Source organism: Buceros rhinoceros, unplaced genomic scaffold (assembly GCF_000710305.1).
Source record: "Buceros rhinoceros silvestris isolate BGI_N320 unplaced genomic scaffold, ASM71030v1 scaffold35998, whole genome shotgun sequence".
NCBI lineage: Eukaryota > Metazoa > Chordata > Aves > Bucerotiformes > Bucerotidae > Buceros > Buceros rhinoceros.
In genome coordinates this window covers 1-394 of record NW_010426928.1, presented here as the reverse complement: position 1 = coordinate 394, position 394 = coordinate 1, and the positions used below count along the sequence as shown (strand labels likewise).

Sequence of the window (394 nt, the reverse complement as noted above, 5' to 3'; positions counted from 1 at the left end):
GTCTGTCCTCCCCATTCCTCTGTCTGCGTGATGGACGGAAAAGGGGCTCTCCGAATAGCCTTCAAAAGTTGATTTTGGACAATAATCAGAGTCGTCTGTGCATTCAGTTTACCCCAGAAGATGCCCCTGCACTTCCCTACTGCTTCAAGAGGCCCTCCGGGGAGCGAGGCCACCTCGTTTCCATCGCACCGCCAGGTAATGCTGCTTGGACATCACTCCCCTTCCCCGGTTCCGGAAATCCTCCCCAGCACTCACCATGGCCACCACGGGCCCAGAGCTCATGTACTTCACCAGGCGGCTGTAGAAGGGACGCTCGCGAAGGGCCCCGTAGTGCTCTTTCAGCAGCTCCTCTGAAGCCTGAGTGCAAAGAGCACAGAGCTGAGTCTGCCCTGAG

General features: G+C 57.6%; 1 protein-coding gene across 1 annotated transcript in view; it reads right to left on the bottom strand.

Annotated features, from left to right (window-relative positions):
• LOC104498339 (nucleoside diphosphate kinase 3-like) overlaps positions 1 to 354 on the bottom strand; it is a gene marked incomplete at its 5' end in the record, with an annotated part of 1,871 nt that extends 1,517 nt beyond the window's left edge. The window contains one exon of the mRNA XM_010141696.1: positions 256 to 354. Coding sequence (XP_010139998.1) covers positions 256 to 354 — 99 coding nt within the window. The remainder of the gene's footprint in view (positions 1 to 255) is intronic.
• Between the last annotated feature and the right edge of the window lie 40 nt (positions 355 to 394).